Here is a 17547-nt window from a genome sequence, read left to right on the forward strand (position 1 = left end):
AAAGCCAATAACCCAGTTTAAACAAAGCTGGCCAAGCAGGAAGAATTATCCTTTTCTGTTCTATTCAGGCCCATCCCCACCAGGGACAGTAATTTGTGTTATTTAGTCTACCCATTTAAGTGTTAACCCCATCCAAAAACACCCTCACAGAAACATCCAGAATAATACTTGACCAAATATCCAGGTACCCTGCAACCCAGTCAAGTAGATACATAAAAAACCATCACGGGAGGCCTTTCCAGGTATGTGATAGAAGGTTTATTGTTTTAGTGAAGGAAAATGAGGTAAAGGTATTCTTGTTGGCTCTCAAGCTGTCTTTCCAGTTCTACTACAACTAAGGAATAAAAGTCATCTCTTTAAATAATTGTATTAATAATATGTTCTCATCACTGCCAAATGACATTTGCCATTAAATTGATACTCTCTTTAAAGTTACGCAGTTTCCTTTACAACTATCTCCTCCTTCTAATTACTAGACGTTCTTTGTGTCATGTTCTATACTTAGCTCCTTGAGGGAAGAATCTTCACTCCTGCATCCACCTTCTCAATCTTCTCCTTCTCCATCTCCCCACCCCCACTCCCCCAAAGCAGACAGTCCAGGTCAAGCCTTAGTTACAAGTAAAAGAGATGCTTATGCTTAAACAAGATTGGTGTGTCAATTAGAAATTTAGTCTGGATGATTTAAATTTCTGAACGTGATAGTAGGACTGTACCTAAGAATGACCTCTCTATCCTGATTCCCCCCCCAAAGTCAGACTACTTATTTGAGACTGAACTTTCATCTAGGGCAGGGGAAAAACTTTCTTCATCAAATACTTTTTCAGGAAAGAATGAGAGACAAAAATAGTGGCATTTTACTCACTTCCCACAGTGATTACTGATTACATTTATCTTCCTTATTTAAACTTCACTACAACTCTGTAGAATAGGTATAATCATCCCTATTTCACAGATAAGGAAACTGAGGCCTAAAGAGATTAAGGAATTTTCCCAAATACACACGGTTGGTACATTTCAGAGCCAAGATTTGACACTAGGTCCATTACACTCCAACCAAAGGCCAGTGCTCCAACCACTCTCTCATGCCAACTCAACAGGACTGTGAGGGTTATATGGTATGGTTCCAGGATCCAAGGAACCTTAGAGAGTTAATCACCTCACCTACAAAAACTAATCTTAACTAATATGCCAAAACTAGTTTGCCTTTCTTCTTCCTCAGGCTCAGTAGGAATTGCTAAAATAATAGATTACCTGAGACAAATAACTAGTCAAGATTCTGAAGATAGTGGCCTTGGGGAGCTGTGGAACATGCTTGATCCTGAGAAGAGAGGCCTGCAGGTGGATCTGGAAACTTTCCATGCCATCATGAAAGAGTGGATGGCTTGCTGTAGAAACAAATGGTAATTGGAGTCCCAGCAGGTTCTCTTTTAACAATTGATTACAGTTAATGATAATCTTTGTTTTCTGTGCTGATGGAAATATTATAATCTGGTGCCTCTCACACTGTGGCATGCACTGGAATCATCCATAGGATATACCTGATTCTTGGCCATGATTCTGTAAGTCTGGGATGAAATTGGCGTTTCTAACAAGTTTCCAGGCGATAACTGATGCTGAGCATGGGCAGGACGATGGGCACACTTTGAGAACCTATTATGTTAATTATGTTAATCTGATAACATTCGTTTATTAGGCTTAGGGAGCAGCACATATTATGTTCACACAGAGGACTGAGCTGGCATATGAGTCAAACAAATTATTGATATTGACCGTCACATCTCCAAATGCATTTAAACTCTGAATCAACAGCCTTTTGTGGTCAGTGGGCAGTGAGTGTAATTTAGAAGCCCCAAATATAAGGAAGGGAAAAGGAAAGGAAACAATAGTGGGATAGTGAGAAAATAAATAAATAAATAAAAGGTGAGGAAGGACAATGATACCTATGATCTCAGGTGCCCCTGGTGGATACTAGAGAAGAGTTGCCACCTTTCACAGGAAGCCAGATTGGGATTTACTTAAAAATACAAGCCGAACGAGTGACAAAACTTGCTATTACAGATTTCATGTAGGGATAGGATGTATAGATGACTTAAGAAAAGATGACTGAAATGTTGTTTGACATACATGAGTTCATCATGAAGGCAAGATAAATATATAAAAATATCTAATCTTAGTAATCAAAGAAATGCAAATAAAGACAACACACTATTTTTGCTCATCAGTTTAGCAAAGCTTTAAAAGGAATGACTCTATCCCATATTGTTGTAAAGAAATCAGCCCCCTCTCATACATTGTTGGTAGTAGTGCAAAGGTACAGGTTTTTTTAAGAGCGATTTAGGAATGTGTATTAAACCCTTAAAATATGCAATGTGTTCAAGCTAGTAATGTAACTTTAAGGAAAATAACCAATCGTAAATTCTAATATATATGTACAATGCTGTTTATGATAATGATAAATATAAGCAACCTAAATATTTAAAAATAGAGGATTAGAAAAATAAATTATAATGCTTCCATATATTAGAATCCTAAATAGTAACTCAAAATTATAATTAGATATGTGATAAGATAAATATTCATATGTATTTATTTCAAATAATAGGCCATAAATTCATTTATGTAATATAATCTCATATTTGTAAAAAAAATGCATAGGAAAAAAATTGGAAAAATATATGCCAAAATGATTATCTTTGCATGATGGTTTTCACTTTTTAGTTTTTTTCCTCATGAATTTTTTCATTTTTCTAAAATATTTAAGTTTCATTATATAATAAAAATATCAATAATCCATTTTATAAAATGGAGTGGGGGCAAAAGAAAAATTCTAATTTTTAGAACAAATGGAAAGGAAAAGAAAAAACACAAGAGGTATAAATATAAAATGTAAGAACAGAAACTCAGAAACGGTGATGGGTATGTAGTTAGGAATAGTAAGAATGCTGTATAAATTATTCTACTCAGCCACCTTTTGGCAAACATCGCACATTGAAACACAATGAGATGTCAGTATAAATTTGGAGAATTTTGTGGCTGCTCCAGAGAGATAGTGAAAGGATTTGGCATTTAGAAAGATTAAGTAACAAAACTTAAGTGACAGTATAGAAATTTTTAGGAAAAAAGTGATTGAAATTTTGATTTGCTTATTTTGGGGGTTAGGGCTAGAGTTTGTATACTGGACAGAGCTCTGCACAGAGGGTTCCCCAAATTTCAGGAGTAAAATGCTTAAAGTACAATTAGTCTAGATTCAACTAGGTTTTCCATGAGGCATGGAAAATGGTAACACCATCATTGTATTCAAAAATATTAATTGTTTATGACTCTCCCTTTCCAGTCCTTTAAGGGTCAAGGTCTTGCTACCTCCTCAAGTGTCACTTATCACTCCAAACTATGTCAACTTCCTAATTCATTGAGACCACCTATCCCGTAATCGTAGCTGCTAAATATCATCCCCTTCCTGTATCTGCACACACACTTTCTTTTTCATGTTAGATTAAAAGTTTATGGAAGGTGGAAGTAAATGAATGCCTTATGTTTCTTTTCTATTACCTTATCTAAGTACAGTATTGGGAGCCAAATAGTTTCTGAACGAGTAGATGGTTTTAAAATCCAGAGAGAAATGTCTGAATAGAAAAGTACTGAGCACATTTGAAAAATTAGTTAAGCTTTTTCCTGGCAAAGAATCTGAGCTGATTGGTTTTGGTTTTTGGCTACAGGGAAGGAGTGAACAGTGGATCAGGTGGCAGCATCAGTGACTCTGTGTTTGAACAGGACAGCATAAAATCGGGCAGAGCAAGTACGTATGTGTTTCTTCGGGATTGTCCTGCCACTTTGTTGTGGTTTGGAGAAGTGGATTTTTTGTAAAACTCTATTGTATGTGTTTCAGTTAAGATGACCACAGATATAACCAAGTCTACATCAGGGGACTTCGAGGCTTTGGGCGGAGATGTGTCTAAAGGAGTCTTGTAAGCATTCTTAGTTGTAATGCTTTCTCAAGTGCCTCAAGATTTATGATTTATTTCATAGATTCATATAGTTTACTTATGATTAACTCACACAGCTCTTTTTTGTGGTAGAGCAAACATAATTTATGTTTAACTGTAAACTATTCTATCCCAATTGCTTTAGAACTAGTTTTACTGGGAACACCCATTACGTAAGACTAGTATTACATAAAGTAACATTTTCTCACTCATGAAACCCTTCTCTTCATTGATTTTATGTGTTTTCCATGGAAAACAATTTCCATTTGAAGTAGAGTTATGTAATTGACCCTAAGCTCTTTGGGGGATTATTTTTAAAGCACATCTTTAATAGATCCTTTTAGATATTTGTAAGTTTTAGATAGTAAGGAGAGGTGATTCTGTCTCTCACTTATTTTATCTTTACCACTTCAGGTCTAGCGATACAAAAAGGTGGAGTAGGAACCATGTACCCAACCTATACTAAGCGTAGGATAAGATAGTGAAGAGAAAGAGGAGGCCTGGGGTTCCATGAAACACACAGACCAGACTCTCAAAGAGTTTGTGACCTAATGAAGAGAGAAGGAGTGACACTCACAAACATTAACAAGCTGTAGAAAATATTAGGGAAGATGAGTACTAAATTGTGAGCTACAGACTACAAATATAAGATTTCAAGAATTGTTTCCTAGTTAAAAGACTATTAAATCTGCTAAGATCCCTTGACTGAAAGAGTACTATGTCAGTTTTTTAGGGGACCTCCCATAACCCAGGCAGCAATAGGAACTCTTCAGTGTAGACAGAGACAAGTGTTGGGAGTAAAGTGGAAAGGAATAAACAAAAGCTGTGCAAGCTGACTGCACAAGTAGCAGATGCTGAATACCTGGCAATTTTGGAAAAAAATTGTTGATGCTATTATCATAAATGCTTGTATAAATATTTATTGTATAAATACACTACATTTATGGGGATGGAAGAGGATAAAGTAGAAAATCTCACAGGGATAGTTAAGCCTGTTCGGGCTTAACCATATGCCTTATTTTGATTAGAAGGGAGTAGAGATGTTGAAGATTATTTATTCCCATTTGTTCTTTCACTTGCAGAGATGTGTCTGATTTGATTGCCTCTGTAGCAGACCTGCATTTCAACAAGCAGAAATTGGAGGAAGAAAATAATAAGATTAAGCTGGCCTTGGAAACCTTGGAAGAAGCTAACAGCCAGTTATCGGAGGATTGTACTGAATTGCGCCTTCAGATAAAAAGGTGAGCCATGGTGGGGCACTGCATGCTGGGAGCATTCAGTGCCTTTTTACTTTATAAAAAATATCTGGTTTTTATTGATATATACATATAATTCACACAGCATAAAATTTACCCTCTTCAAGTGTACAAGTCAGTGTTTTTTGGTGTATTCACAAGATTGTGCAACCATTACTGTGATCTAATTCCAGAACATTTTTGTCACTCCAAAAAGAAATCCCATACAGATTAGCAGTTGCTCCCCATTTCTCCCTCCTTCCATCCCTGCAGCCAGTAATCTGGGGCTTTTCCTATTCTGGACATTTCATATAAATGTAATCATACGATGTGTGTCCTTTGTGACTGCCTTCTTTCGCTCAGCATAATGTTTTCAAGGCTCATCCATGCCGTAGCACCTATCACTACTTCATTCCTTTTTATGGCTAAATAATACACTGTTTGGATATGCCCCATTTTGTTTATTCATTTTTCAGAGGATGGACATTTGGGTTATTTCCACTTTTTAACTTTTATGAATACTGTTACTATGACCATTTGTGTACAAATTTTTGTGTGGATATGCTTTTAGTCCTTCTGAGTTTATACCTAAGAGTAGAATCGCTGGGTAGTAACCTACACTTAGCATTTTGAGGAGCTGCCAAATTGTTTTCCAAAGAACCTATACCATTTTATATTCCCACTAGCAATAGTTATCAGTTCTTTTCTAGCAATGATGTTCTCTATGCCATTCAAGGTAGTGTTCTCTATGTAAGACCAATATGACTAAGGATTAAGAATGGACCTATCCAAAGTGTTCTGTGGTTTTGTTGAGCTCTCACTCAATGCAAAGCCCTGTGCTAAGTATCATGAGAAATTCATTGATGAGTCAGATTTAAAATGTGCCATCAGGGTACCTATGGTCTAGAAGGATGATAAGAAAGTTTCGGACCTTAGCTTAAGTTAGAGGATAGAGGACCTAAGAAACACTGGTAAAATGGGTTGCAGGGAGAGGCTTGAGCATCCAAAAAAAAAAAGCAAGAAGGTTCTCATAAAATCTGTGTTTAAGATGTAGATGCTAATATTCTGAACAGAAAAGTTTTAAGTTAACTTGAAAAAAACAGTAAAACATTCTGACCATGGACTCTTATCTTCACAGTTTTTGATCAGCCAGTTCAGCCTCTAAACCATCTTACAATATATGTATATACACACATACATACTGAGGGTGCAAAAAAAATGGATACAAGTGGCCACTTTGGTTAACATTGCTCAAGCAGTAGTTCACTGTAATCAGAAGTGTCTGGACACTAATGGTAACCACTTTGAGCACCTCTTGTAATTGCAGAAGTCAAACATGACTTGTATTCATCTTTTGTTATCAGTATATATTGAGTTTTATAATTTTAATATAGTTTTCCTTTCTTAAAACATGTATACAATTTTTTGGCACACACACACACCCCTACTTCAAGCTCTCTCCATTCCACAACTGGCCTATTATTTATTTGAAATATAATAATTAAAACTTTCTCGTAAAAAATGTGCCTTGGATGAATGTGCCAACAGGGCTTTTGGTTGCAAGTGCTAGAAGCGCATGCTGGTTAACGTAAGCAGTAAAGAGAAGTATTTGAAACGAATTTGGGTAACTCACAGAAGGACAGGAAGGCTAGAGAATTTGTGTGGGTGGCCAGAATGCCAATATCTACAAAATTAAATCTTTATGTTCTCTTTTTTCCTTCTGCTAATCCTTCAGGAAGAGCCTCTGCTTCCGTTATGTGCTCAGAGCCTATTTTTGATATCGTGCAGTTGTCCTGTCATAGAATCATTTACCTTCTATATTAATGGTGCCTTTGTTAATGGGTGGAACTGTTTCTTACCCATCCTGCTTACCCTCGTGCTTAGTAGTATGTAGTACTAGCACTCCCGCCCTTCCAGTGACCTCTGAAGCCAGAAATCTTTGTCTCCATTTTCTTCCTCAGCCTTTACTTCTAAATCAAATAGCAAATCCTGTTAAATGTACCTACTTTATATCTCTCAAATAGATTTCCTTCTCTCCCTTTCTATATCTTCTATGTAGTTCAAGTGAACGGCACCTTTAACCTGGATCACTACAGCGATCTCCTGATTGGGTTCCCTGCCTTTTCCAAAACTTGTGCACGTGCGCAGGAATGCTCTTCCTCAATGTCAGTCTGACGACATCATGCCCCTGTTTTAAACACTTCAGTTGATCCCTACTGTGTTCAGGATAAAATCCAAATTCTTTCATCTGGCTTGCAAAACCCTGTATGATAGGACATCTGTTACCTTCTCTTTACTTCCCATTTTCCACTCTAGGTGCCAACAACATCTAACTGCTTGCAGTCCCTGTATGAGCTTCTGTTCTCTCTTTCCCTTTTTCTTTTTCTCTTCCGCATGATCTGAACTATCTGCTTTTTACACAGTATCTATAGAACTCGGGTTCGCTCCTTCTTTGGTTCTTATTACACTGTGTTATAATTATGGTTGTCTGTTTACCCCACTAGAATATAAGCTCCAGGAGGATAAAGTTCTCTGAGTTCAATTTTGTCTTCATTGCCTAGCACAGAATCGAAGCTCAACAAATATTTGTTGAATGATAGATATAATTCCTTCGTAAGGAAAAAGTTGTATCTTCTTTGAGAACCTGCTCAGAAAACAGTTTATAATCTACTGGGAGTACAGACGGGTAATTCCATGAGGTGGATTACCAGAATACATTTAATAGGTTTCATTTTACTGGGCATTTTGGCTGTTTCCAATGCTTTGTTATTGTAAACAATGCTAAATTAACTTAAAATGAAATATATCATATAGAAACTATTTGTTTAGTTTCCATCTCTTTCACTAGTATATAACCTTTACAAGGGCAAGAACCATGTCTCTTGTTCACCATCATAAACCCCTTTGTAGGTCACAGCACCTGGAACATAGCATTATTCAATAAAGATTTGTGGAATTGCCTTAACTAATATTACATCTTACTAGTAGAAGGAAAGAACTGTGTGATTCAGACAAAGGGAGTCTCCAAATCTGTATCTTCAGGAATATTTTTGTTTCCTCTTATCATTTCCCACACCACACTCCCCCCAAATCTCTTCCTTTTCCAAGGACTATGAAAGATAGTGGGTATATTTTTACTATTGTTGGTATCTGGTTTAAGTTTTCAGTGGTTTTCAACTTGGGTCCAAAAATAGCCCTTGGCTTTTCTTAGTATATTTGACAGTTATATTTGAGGTTTTGCTCATTGCCTTCTCTTCCACCCCCGCAGTGCCCACCAAGCTATTATGAGAACAAATCTGTTAAAAGAAGAACTGGAAGAACTAAAAAGTAGTTTGACTGCTTCAGAAGAGCAGAAGACCACACTTGTAGCCCAGAACAAACAATTAGTAAGTTATCCAAGGACTTTGAAATTGGCATATAGTTTACATAACTGAACTCCAAAAGGTTTATTTGGAGGCAAAAATCAGAGGTCAATAGACTGATAAATGAATTGGTGACACCTTAGAAAAGTAAAGGCAGGTAGAATAAAAACTGTTTCCTTCTCAGCAAAGATTAAAATTCTTTACAAATTACTCTGTCATATTCGCAATGGTTTGTAAAGACCTAGAAGCCCTCTGGGATGATTCCTAAAGTTGGTAGGTGAATTCATAACTACCAAATACTAAAAACCACTTGAATTGTCTACAAAAATTTTTCTCTGTTAAACGTCCACGTTTTTCTCAGTTTTTAAAAAAATCAATTTTCTTAGTACCTCCAGATTATTACGAAGCTCCATACATACAGGCTTGTAATTTTTAGAGCAAATTGTATTTTAGACTAAGCTTTAACTCAGCCAAGAGATAAGTATGTAATCATTTTTATTGAGAATATTAAACTATTATCTAGGGCTTTAGTAATAATTGTCAAAATTCTGATATATTCCAGCAGTATTCTAGCATTGCTAATGATGGTGGGGTTCAGCTGAAAGTCACTCCAACTAATTTATTTTGGGGTCTGTAATTTATCAGGAGATGGGCTCTAGGCCTATGTCCCTCACTTGTGAGCTCCCACAACTGACACAGCTTAGTTTAGCTCTTGCCTCAATAGTAAATGTGGGGACTAGACTCACTGAGTGTCAGGTGACTGAAAGTCTTTATGAATGCACGAGCGGAAAGACTCAATCTGGGACCAATGAGGAGCTTTTACATAGAGGCAATGTAGGGAAATGATCAGGAGCCCACCCTTGGAAGTCAGAATGCTCCATGCAAGTCCTGACTCCTAGGGCTGGGTAACTTTAGGCATACCACATAACCTTATACCCTCGGCCTAGGATGGTTAAGTGAGTTAATACATGTAAAGAAGTCAAGGTCCTCTTTCCTTCTAGGTCTGGATAATGTTAGCTGTTATTAAAAGTACAGAGGCCTGGATTTACAATCCTAATCCTTTGTGTTTTATAGTGTTTTTACAATTTCAAAAGAATTTTTAGTATTTCACCTCATTGGTCATCATGGAAATTCTGTGAGGCAGAAACAGAAGTAGGTATTCTTCATTAAACAATTAATAGAGTTATAGGTGAATTCCCAAGATGTTTTGATTATTCCAAGTTGATTGTCTAAGAAATGGTGCAGCTGAATCAAACTCCAGACTTCTGATTCCAATTATGTGGGGTGTGTGTTCCTTCGTCTTATACCAGTGACACTGAGTTGTTTCCTCTTTTATCTTTATATTTAAAAGGAAATAGCTGTTCACTTTATAAAAATAAGGAAATGCATATTAACAAAGAAAAAATAAAATCCCACAAAATTCTTACCCTCCCCTATCCACAAGATATACTGTTAATGTTTTGGTATATATTTTATCCTGGAATAGTTTTTCTTCAGAATTTGGTTCTGAATTTGGGGTTTTTAATTATAAAATGGTTTTGATATTCATATGTTCTGGCAATGTTGAATCTGGAAATATCCACAGCTTCAAGTAGAAAGCTAGAACTCTGTAATTTCAAAGGACTGTTTAAATAGATGAGTTTGCACTATCTGTCAGAAGTGAATGGCAGTAAGTAGCAGGAAAAAAAACCAGGCTATTCCTTCCTCCCCCCCCCACCCCCGCCATCATAGATTGAGTCAAGGAGAACAGTAACTTCTCACAGATCCCAAAAAACTGAAAGCCAAAGGCTTAACCCCATATGAGAGTATTTTCAGACTATGTTCATTTGTGATATGTCAATGCCATATTTAAAGTTGACAAAGGGAAAGAATGTCAATAGACTTGCAGGTAAATATGTGATATTTTCATAAACCTCTCAAATGCTTTTTAGTTACTTTTCTTTTAATGAATCAGGAGACAGAAAACCGGGATCTGATTCTTAAGATTCGGATTCTCCAAGAAGAGGTATGTTGAAATCATGAAAATATGGGCACAGATAAACATATGGAAATCATACAATCATGGGTTAGATAGAAATCTTGTGAATAGTCAGGCTCCTATGGGCCAAAGACCAGATTGCTTTATTAAATGACAAATGAGGAAGAGTAGATAGGATTTTCATGGCTGGTCAGAAGTACGTTATTACCTTTGTAGTTATCCGTGGAAGAATGGGATTTTAAAAATTCAAATTTAAGATGAAATCAATCCATCTAAAAACTGTACAAATCAAGAAGGAAACTGTAGATATTGTTTAATAATTTTCCATTATTATTCCACTGACCTAGATGGCAAAAGTATTGAGTCAAAGACCAGATCTTAAAGTCACTGAAAGTCTTACCTTGGAAAAGCCATTTATCTGTTTTGGGTTAATAATACCTATTCCCTCAGTTATTTTAGAGATTAAGATAATGCATGTGGAGCCATTTCGTTCACCATATACCTCATGTATGTTAGGAAATATTAGTAAAATCTCTAAAATAACTCAATAATTCTATGCAATATATTTTCTTAAGCAACAGAGTTAAAGTATTGAAAGAACAGGTAGCAAAGATACTAGTAAGTTACTATTTTGGAGGGAATTTTTCTGTGGGTACCTTTTGAATGTCAAGTGGTATGCACTGTTTTGTTTTGTTTTTAATTTGGACTTTATATAACTTTATCAGATATATTTATTAAGCTGTGCTGAACAATCTGGAGAATTATCCAAAATATGGAGCAAGTGGATATTAAAAAACTTCATAGTGGTTTGGAAAGGAACAATTAAGATAGGAAAGAAACCATACATTAGATTCAGACATGTTATAGCTACAAGACCAATTTTCGTGAAACTACTGTTTTACAATTAAAAACCCAATGTAAGATATTTTAAGATTATTGCCTAGCATCAAAGAATTGTACCAAACCAATTTAGAATTGAGATAGAAGGAAACTTAGAACCATTCACCACTGCAATTATTGATTTACTGTAGAGCAGGCATATAAATGTCTAGCTAAGATTCCTTTAGGGGCTACAACTCTGTTGCACTGTGATGGGCAACAGCACAATGGTTTGAGTAGTTACTCACTTTCACTTACTCATTTATTGAACCCCTATTCATTGGGAGACTGCCATGTGTTAGGCACTGTTCTAGATGTTGAGGAGACAAGCTTAAGCAAAATAGCCCATGCGGAACTAGCAAGTTAGATTGTGATTAATGCTATGGAGAAAAGAAAAGCAGAAAACAGAATTATGGGGGAATGAAATTTAAACTAGGGTTGTTGGCAAAAAAATAGCACTATGAAATTAATCATTTGGTTAAAAATTAGAAAGGAGGTTTATCTGTAAAAGAGCATTCCAAGCAGAGGAAACGCAAACTCAAAGACCTCAGGCTGTAGCCTGCCTGCTATTTCTGAGTGACAGCAAGGCCAGTGTGACTGGAGCAGAGGGAACAAGTGGCAAGAGGTTCAGCAAAGAGCTGCATGGGGTTAGACCCATAGGGTCTTGCATAAGCACTGCATGGACTCGGGCTGAGTGAGACGGCAGCTGCTGGGTAGTTTTGAGCAGAGGAGTAACACATTCTAGTTTCTGTTTTTTAAAAGATAACTGTGGCTGCTGGGTTTAGAATCAACTGTAGTGGGGCAAGGGAAGAAGTAGGGAGACCAATGAGGAGACTCTTGTAATAATCCAGACAAAAGCTGATGGAGGCTTAGACTGAAGCAGTAACAGTAGAGGTGGAGACAAGTGTGCAAGATCGGCAAATGCTTTATAATATATCCAAAGGTATTTATTATATATTCAGGTAATACAGAAGTTGTTTCCAATGTCTCAGTGAAATACAAAGTCAACTTATCAGCTGAGAGTGAGGATGTGGAACGAAGTATTGGAAGTTCAAGGAGAGAGAAGGAATGAAATAAGCCAGGAGTTGGCAAACTTTTTGTAAAGGACCTGATAGTAAATATTTTTAGGCTTGCCTGGTTAAAAGGCCTTTGTTGCAACCACTCACTTCTCCCATTATAGTATAAAAGCAGCCAGAGACAATACGAAAACAGCTATATTCTACCAAAATTTTATTTACAAAACTAAGTGGTCAGCTAGAATTGGCAGGTGTGGGTGGGTTGGGGAAGTTGGAGTAGTTTGCAAATCCCTGATTTAGGCAAATGGCCACGTGAATGGACTAGGAAGATACATTATGATTACTAAACATCCAGTTTAAGGTTATGAATTTAACTTATGAGCTGTTGTTTCAATTTCTATTTTTCTTTATGTTTCTCTGAAAAGGTGCTGGCATTGGGTGGGTGGCAAGATAAAATTAAGCACGTGCAAAGAAGCAGGGAAGAGGCAAAGGAATTAAGGGAATTTGGAAGAGAGTGACTGTAATGATCAACCATGGAAAAATTTAAGTTGAGTAAAGAGGGGACTGAATTCACAGGAAGGTGGAAGAATAAGAAGGTGGTTGGATCAATGGATTGTGGGCTCTAGTGGGGATTGAAGGTCTGTTGGTGCTCAAAGAAGTAATCTGGAAACACAAGAAGTGGTGGCTGAAGAGTCATATGCTTGCAATTAAGATAACAGAGGCGTCAGAGTTGCTGATGATGACAACTGTGAAGGTCTGACTAGGGAGTGAGCATTTGAGATGGAATGAAAGATGAGAAAGGACTACTGAGAGTATTCCTGGATGGTGCTGTTAAAAGGATCATGTGACTTTTGGACAAAGTCTAAAGCTTTGTCCCTTAGTTTAAAATGGATTGTAATATCAATAAAGAAAATACTACATCCTAAAAAAGACTTTGTGACATTATTTTATTTATTTATTTTTTGGTCTAAATCTAAGAATGCTATTTTCTTTTACATTAGAATACTAAGAACATCATGGATATGTACAAATTGGAAAAGAAGATTGAGGAATTGTCGAAAACGGAGACAGAGCACCAAGTAAGCACTTCCCAAACACTGGTAAAATATTTTCTTCCATCAAGCCCATATTACTTTATAAAGATGTATAAGACTTATTGATACAATAATCTTTGATTATAAATTTGTACTCCTTAAGATGTCTGAACTCTATAAAAGGCAATTTCTATTTTTAATGTAACAGCTTTACTGATATATAATACACATGCCATTAAATTCACCCACTTAAAATATACAAGCCGGTGTTTTTTAATATGTTCACAGAGTTGTGCAACCATCACCCAACACAATTTTTAAACACTTTTTTCATCCCAAAATAAATCCCTTTAATAGTCACCCCATTTCCCTCCAACCCTAGGCAACCATTAATCTACTTTGTCTCTATAGATCTACCTATTCTGGATATTTCATGGAAGTGGAACCAAGTACATTATGTGGTCTTTTGTGACTGGCTTCTTTCACTGAGCATATGTTTCCAAGGTTCATCTATGTTATGGAATATGTTCACCTATAGCATATATTGATACTTCATTTCCTTTTATTGCAGAGTCATATTCCATTGTATGGATATACCATATTTTGTTGATCTATTCATCAGTTGATGGAAAATTGGGCTGTTCCTAATTTCTGACTATTAATAATGCTGTGAATATTTGTGTATAAGTTTTTGTATGTACATATGTTTTAATTACTCGAGTATATTCCTAAGATTGGAATTACTGGGTCATATGATAACTGTATATTTAACTTTTCAAGGTACTGCCAGACTGTTTTCCAAAGTGGCTGCACCATTTTACATTTCTACCAGCTGTGTATGAGGGTTCGAATTTCTCCACACCCTTGCCAGCATTTATTATTATTTATTATAGTGGCAATTTCTAATTTAACAATGTCTGATTTTGTAAATCCCAAAGTCAGGAAAGATTTCAGCTATTGTACCTTCTTATCATGGAAAATAAGGGGAGATGGAAAAAATATTTCTTTGATTGAATTAAGAGATAGCTTACAAAAATTATTTGTATCTATAGTGCATCTAAAAAGTCTGTTTTTGTTCTATTTACCTTACATTCTCATCAGGAAACAGAAGACAACTATTAATAAATTTAGGAATTTGTGTCATGCTTATTGTCATCACTAATGGAGTATTTGAGAAATATTTTTTGTTGGAGTGTATGTTTGAAATGATGATGTACTTAAATTTCATGTCTGTATGTAGAATTTTCAAGTTTCCTAGCAGATATTCAAATTCCATGTGTGTATACAAATATACATATGTTGTAGCAGTTATAATTTAGACATTAAAATTAATTTTATTCTAGGAATTACTGTCTTTGGAAAATATAACTGTTATAAACTAGTGGAAAGAGCTAGAAGACACAATCCTGTCTTCTTTACTTTAAAGCTTTTTAACTGTAAGCAATTAGTTAACCTCTTTAAGTCTCAATTTTCTCATCTACTGAATAGATATATTTTCTACATAATCCACAAGCTTGTTGAAAACTCAAATGAGATGACTACCTGAAAATGCTTTAGAACTATAAAGGGATATCAAATATATATGATTATGATGATGATTCTACTTATAACTATGAGGATTATTTTTTTATGTTTTTCAATTCAATCGATATACATGTTTATCAGTTACATTATATTTAGAAGCCTATGCCAGCAAGCTTGCTTTGGATTTGAATAAACTGATATGTCCTAAATATTTACCTTGCTAAAAGAAATCTTGAATATTTTTAAACTTAAATTTTTAAAAGAGAGTCTTCTATATGTCCACATGGAGTCTGTGTTCATGTCTTATCTAGATTTTCATTTTCACCAAAAAATAAAGACTCTATATGTCCTCTTATTATATGAAGTATGAAATGGTGGGAAAGGCACTTGGATAAAGACTCATATCTGGGCTCAGTTCTGTCACTGTGTGTGACATTGGACAAGTCCCTGAATAGTGTTGAGCTTCAATTTCCTCACTGATAAAGCAAGGGCAATGACCTCGCTTCTAGGATTGTTGTGAGGCTGACGTGAAAGTTCAATAAAAAGTGACAAACACATTCGCGTTAAAGGTTCTTCAGAAACATGTCTCCCTATTGGAATGATTTTTGTGGCACTGTCCTTTATCAGAGCAATGTCCCAATGGTCTTCCCGAAACTTGTTTCTTTTCAGATGCAGTTGTACACATATGAGAACACTTTGCTTAATAAAGACGCAAGTTTGCAGAAGGTTAGTTCTGTCCCTTCCCATGAAGTTTTGTGGGATTGGCTAGCTCTCTCCAAATCATAAAAAAGATGGTCATTTGTGTACCTTCGCCCTATGAAAATATCTGGTTCTAATATTCTGTCAAGAATATTACACTTTACTTTATAATATTTCACAAAAAATGTTACTCTGAATGGAGAATACTGATTTCTTCATCTGGGATAAGTTTTAACATCCTCTCTAAATTCTGGTGATGGTCATTAATCTATGTAATAAATATTAGTTGCCAATTTATCAGTCACTGGCTAGATACTGGTGATGCAAATTTAGTGCACAACAACACAATGAGTGTGCAGTCATTTGTTTTAGGGAAGAAGACAAATATATCCCTAAATTAGTTTCTCCCTTAGATTGATTGATTAGACAGAAAAATAGATGATAGATATATAGATGATAGATAGATAAATAGTGAGGCAGATAGATAGATAGATAGATAGATAGATAGATAGATAGATAGACAGAAAAATCGATAGATATCATTTTATTTATCCTTGTATCCTGTGATCATAGCCTACCTGGTAACAAAGGATGCTGGCTACAGAGGTGCTGATTATGGTGGCTTTAAGAGACACAGCCTAAGTTAATAAATTTCCCCATTTCAAGATAGGGAAGTGAAGGAAGACCAATATTTTTCTTCTTCTTCTTTCCTGCTTTGTTATGATGTTTCAAAGAAATTATTCATGGCTGGTAGACATTGACCTAGATACTGAATATTGTACCAACTTTCTGTCTCCCACTGGGCATTTACAGTTCTTCTGTGGCTCAGATTGACAGTCTAATAAATATGATTTGGTGGACTCATACATTTATTAGCTATTAATTTTCTCTTCTACTTTTCAGAAGGATTTAAGTATAGAAGAACTTAAGTCAACCATCATAGAATACGAAAGCATTATAGAGGTATACCATAATAATCTCACCTCTTGCAAGGTGGGGTTGTTAAATGTACATGTAAATTCCCCACTCGAGTAACATGTACAGCCTAATGTTGTATGTGATTCCAGGATTTACGAGAGGATAAAAACAAATTGGCTCATGACTTACAGCACTTGCAACAGGAACTCATCATGTGAGTACAAAGCAACACCTCACCGGCCTTCTCTCGTGGGCCTCCACCATACGTTATCAGTCTACTGAGTGATATGCAGTTCTTTGCATGGGTCACAATCTTTTCTTCGATACCTTTGTAAGTGGTATTTTCTCCAAGAGAACTCCTTCACAAGTTTTTCATGACTTTACCTTGCTTTTCTCTTCCCTTGAGATTAAAGCAATCCTTTTGAGTGCATGCATGGCATGCTATTCTTACCTCTTCTTACATACATCATCTTATGTTATAACCATTTGTTTCTGAGTACTTGTATGTGTAGTATGCTAGTCCAGGAGGCTATAGGATCCTCTCAGATAAGAAAAATGAGTAAAGTCAATGAGGTAAGTGCACATACTTACATTATGAGAGTGGCAAGTGAGAAAATTGTGTTACCCCAATGAAGGGAGACTCTGCTTAACTCCAGCTAATTGCTGCATCGAGAATATATGGACCCAATGTGGCCACATCTTCTGATTTTTAAAGAAAACCCCAAAATATATGGGCTTTTAGTGAAATTTCTATTTTTAACTATTGGCTCCATTTTTATTTTTATTTATTTATTTTTTTTTAGTATGGCCTACGTTTTTGCCACCACCTAGAGACACTAATCTGTGCAGTTCCAGAGATATCTCTTATTTCTCTCCGTATTCCGAAGTACCTACTACAATCCTGGGCATACATGAGTGC

At 35.9% G+C, this 17547-nt stretch overlaps 1 protein-coding gene and 1 long non-coding RNA gene across 2 annotated transcripts; both read left to right on the forward strand.

Moving 5' to 3' along the window:
* Positions 1 to 1551: 1551 nt before the first annotated feature.
* LOC148759048 (inositol 1,4,5-triphosphate receptor associated 2-like) lies at positions 1552 to 12971 on the forward strand. The gene is made up of 7 exons (XM_088790813.1): positions 1552 to 1559; positions 3717 to 3796; positions 3887 to 3965; positions 5066 to 5224; positions 8487 to 8604; positions 10535 to 10585; positions 12879 to 12971. The coding sequence occupies exons 1-7, from the start codon at positions 1552 to 1554 to the stop codon at positions 12969 to 12971; spliced, it is 588 nt and encodes a 195-aa protein (XP_088646939.1).
* Positions 12972 to 13443: 472 nt separating this feature from the next.
* LOC141570129 (uncharacterized) lies at positions 13444 to 17316 on the forward strand. The gene is made up of 4 exons (XR_012494034.2): positions 13444 to 13532; positions 15681 to 15737; positions 16614 to 16673; positions 16778 to 17316. It is a non-coding gene; the product is annotated as an uncharacterized LOC141570129 (long non-coding RNA).
* The last annotated feature ends 231 nt before the right edge of the window (positions 17317 to 17547 follow it).

This window comes from Rhinolophus sinicus, chromosome 1 (genome assembly GCF_057876585.1).
Source record: "Rhinolophus sinicus isolate RSI-liver-muscle chromosome 1, RSI-T2T, whole genome shotgun sequence".
Taxonomy (NCBI): domain Eukaryota; kingdom Metazoa; phylum Chordata; class Mammalia; order Chiroptera; family Rhinolophidae; genus Rhinolophus; species Rhinolophus sinicus.

Coding starts and splice junctions, on each gene's coding strand:
- LOC148759048 (XM_088790813.1), top strand. Junction 8,605..10,534: donor TAGCCCAGAACAAACAATTA/GTAAGTTATCCA, acceptor TTAATGAATCAG/GAGACAGAAAACCGGGATCT. Junction 10,586..12,878: donor TTCGGATTCTCCAAGAAGAG/GTATGTTGAAAT, acceptor TTCTCTGAAAAG/GTGCTGGCATTGGGTGGGTG.